The 2580-nt window shown below is 39.5% G+C and overlaps 1 protein-coding gene and 1 non-coding gene across 2 annotated transcripts; both read right to left on the bottom strand.

The window, feature by feature from the left end:
* Positions 1 to 326: 326 nt before the first annotated feature.
* Positions 327 to 1074, bottom strand: W03C9.8 (uncharacterized protein). The gene is made up of 3 exons (NM_182257.6): positions 973 to 1074; positions 809 to 925; positions 327 to 452 (listed from the first exon to the last, which is right to left on the bottom strand). The coding sequence occupies exons 1-3, from the start codon at positions 1036 to 1038 to the stop codon at positions 375 to 377; spliced, it is 261 nt and encodes an 86-aa protein (NP_872057.1). The 5' UTR covers positions 1039 to 1074; the 3' UTR covers positions 327 to 374.
* Positions 1075 to 2084: 1010 nt separating this feature from the next.
* Positions 2085 to 2222, bottom strand: W03C9.10. The gene has a single exon (NR_051772.1). It is a non-coding gene; the product is annotated as an Unclassified non-coding RNA W03C9.10 (non-coding RNA).
* Between the last annotated feature and the right edge of the window lie 358 nt (positions 2223 to 2580).

Below are 2580 nucleotides of genomic sequence, written 5' to 3'. Positions count from 1 at the left end.
AAAATTCAGATTTTTTTCTTAAAAAAAACAAGCAAATAAATTACTAAAACGTTTCAAAATATTTACAGTTTTGAAACAAAATTTTCTGTAATTTTTTCACATACCGCAACCTCCATTAAAAACCTAATTTTCAAGCCATAAAATGATCACATTGTGATCGACAATACATCCCAAATCAAAAAAAAAAATCTGCCAGACAATTGGATAGATTGACTCATTCCTCAGTGACTCATATAAATTGGCAAACATTTTTCAAAAGAAAAACATCACCCGGAAACTTTATCGGGCGGTAAATGTGTACAACAAGTATGCAAATTCGAAGTAGTAGTCGAGAACGAAATTTATTCGGAAAAATACTACAAGTTGACAATGAATCATTTACGGGAGCTCGCAGTTTGTTTGGTTGACTTTTGCGATTTCTGAGATTTCGATCCGATCAGAGCTTCTTCTTCCTGAAAAATTGAAATTTACGGGGTCCCGTGAGATGTCGGTCGCAACTTAGTTCAAGGACCTGTAGCGCGAAATTCTACAAAGACTAATTTAAGAGGTCCAGAACAGCGACGGTTACTTGTTTTGGTATTCAATAAGTACCCATAAAATGTCGGCTGCTAATTACCTTAATAAAAAAATGCCCGCAAAGTTGCTCATTATGGGCCCCCGCGAACTGTCAGATGCTTATGGACCCGTAGAGTGTCGCATGCTCTTTCTGTTCACTCGTGGACTACCGGGCGCTAATTCGACTAAACCAGTGAGGTGTCGGTTACTTCCGCATGCTGTCCCAAAACTTGTCGGTCGCTCAAAGACTCACCCCACCAAGTGCATCATCAAATGAGACAGCCGGCAGTGGCTTCGAAATTGCACAATAATTGTAGAGCCCGAATGACACGATGAACAGTGCCCAACAACATCCACCGCATAAGATAATCTGCAAACGCGCTCAATTGAACACAGTGTCCAATGGAGCACACTTACCAATTTATAAGTCGTCAATGCCTCCCATTCCGACCGAAATCCTTTGCCATCATCGACGAGATGCATTTTTTGAGAAAATATGCAGGAGATTGTAGGAATGAATTTGAAAATTTTATTTTTTGTTGAGGGTTGATTTTTTTTTTATTAGAAAAGTAAAATTGAAGGAAAAATAAAGGTCACGTTTTGGGAAAAAGGAAATAAGAAGATTTAAATTTTTCAAAAAATTACCGAAATTTTCCAGAAAGTTCATTTCTAATCGCAAGTAAATTGGAGGCAATTCAGTAGAACGTACGAACGCCAGTGAAGTGACGGCTGCTGATTCAAACGGGCCTGTGAGCTGTCGGCTGCTCACCTGTGTTTGGCCACTATATGGGCTGCAAACAAGTGCCCGTGAGGTGTCGGCTGCTTGACTATTTCAATGAAAAACCTGGCAAAAAATCACACAAAGTTTTATAAATTAATCCATCCCATTAAACTTTTCACTTCAATGATTCGAAGAAGACCATCTAATTATCGGATGCTTCCCTCTTATTATTTTCTATGTCTGTTGATAACTTGCAATTATAAATATCAACATATGTTTTTGCCATCCAATTAGTTTAGTTCAGAGGTTACACAGTTTATACAACAAATATTTCCTGTAAAATCATGTGCTCCATGTACCGTATCGAGAAGAAATATTAAAGGAATTCGGGTAATTTTTCCTGATAAGTAACAAGCAGCCGACATCTTACGAGTGTCTATAAGCTTGCAGCCGACATGTCACGGGAAGTTAACACAAGTAAGCAGCCGAGAGCTCACAGGCTTGTTTGAATCAGCAGCCGACACTTTATTGGTTTGCAGCCGACATATCACAAGTGGCCACGGCAAACAAGCAGCCGACATTTTACAAGCTCATTCAAATCAGCATCCGACAAACTTTGAGTTTGCAGCCGACAGCTCACGCTCACAGGCTCATTTTTCAAAATACCGTAAATTAACTGTATTTCTTTTCTGGATACCTCGTAATAGATGCGCAATTACTGTATTAAGCTGGCGATTTCACCTAGTTTTCCCACATGTAACTCTTTAGGAATCTCTTTAGTAGAATAATATCTGTCACCCATTCCACTTGTCGCGTTGAATAAACGTCCTCCCCACAAACCTCTGTTCGCATCCTCGTTCGCTTTTTTTTCTCTTTTCACCGTTACTTTTTTCTTGGAATTCATCCAAGTGATCATAATGCGAATATCGCGCGCTCAGAGTACTGTAGTAGTGTAGCTAGTCAATGGGAAATAGTTTGGAGAGGAGGACGGACGAAGAGATTGATGTGAGGAGGCGGAGGAGGAGGAGAAGCCAAAAAGTTCAACAATTTACATGGTCACTCTCTTTTCGCAATGACAAGGTCGACTTTGCTGCGAGGAGATGATGAGATGTAAAAAGTTTTTTGGAACACATCCTTGAATCATCCATTACTGTATCGCAAAGATCTGAAAGATTTGGATTTTCGGAATTTTTAGAAGTTGCTGAAATTGCCGATCGCTAAAAAATGCTGTCCCGCCACGAAATGCTTGAAAAAAAGGACCTGCGCCTTCAGAGGTTACTGTAGTATTTCTTCGTATTTGTAAT

Source organism: Caenorhabditis elegans, chromosome II (genome assembly GCF_000002985.6).
Source record: "Caenorhabditis elegans chromosome II".
In the NCBI taxonomy this organism is placed as follows: Eukaryota; Metazoa; Nematoda; class Chromadorea; order Rhabditida; family Rhabditidae; genus Caenorhabditis; species Caenorhabditis elegans.
This window is presented reverse-complemented; position numbering and strand designations above follow the sequence as displayed.

Coding starts and splice junctions, on each gene's coding strand:
- W03C9.8 (NM_182257.6), bottom strand. CDS start 1,038: ATGCATCTCGTCGATGATGGCAAAGGATTTCGGTCGGAATGGGAGGCA. Junction 926..972: donor CATTGACGACTTATAAATTG/GTAAGTGTGCTC, acceptor GCGCGTTTGCAG/ATTATCTTATGCGGTGGATG. Junction 453..808: donor TTGATGATGCACTTGGTGGG/GTGAGTCTTTGA, acceptor TCAATTTTTCAG/GAAGAAGAAGCTCTGATCGG.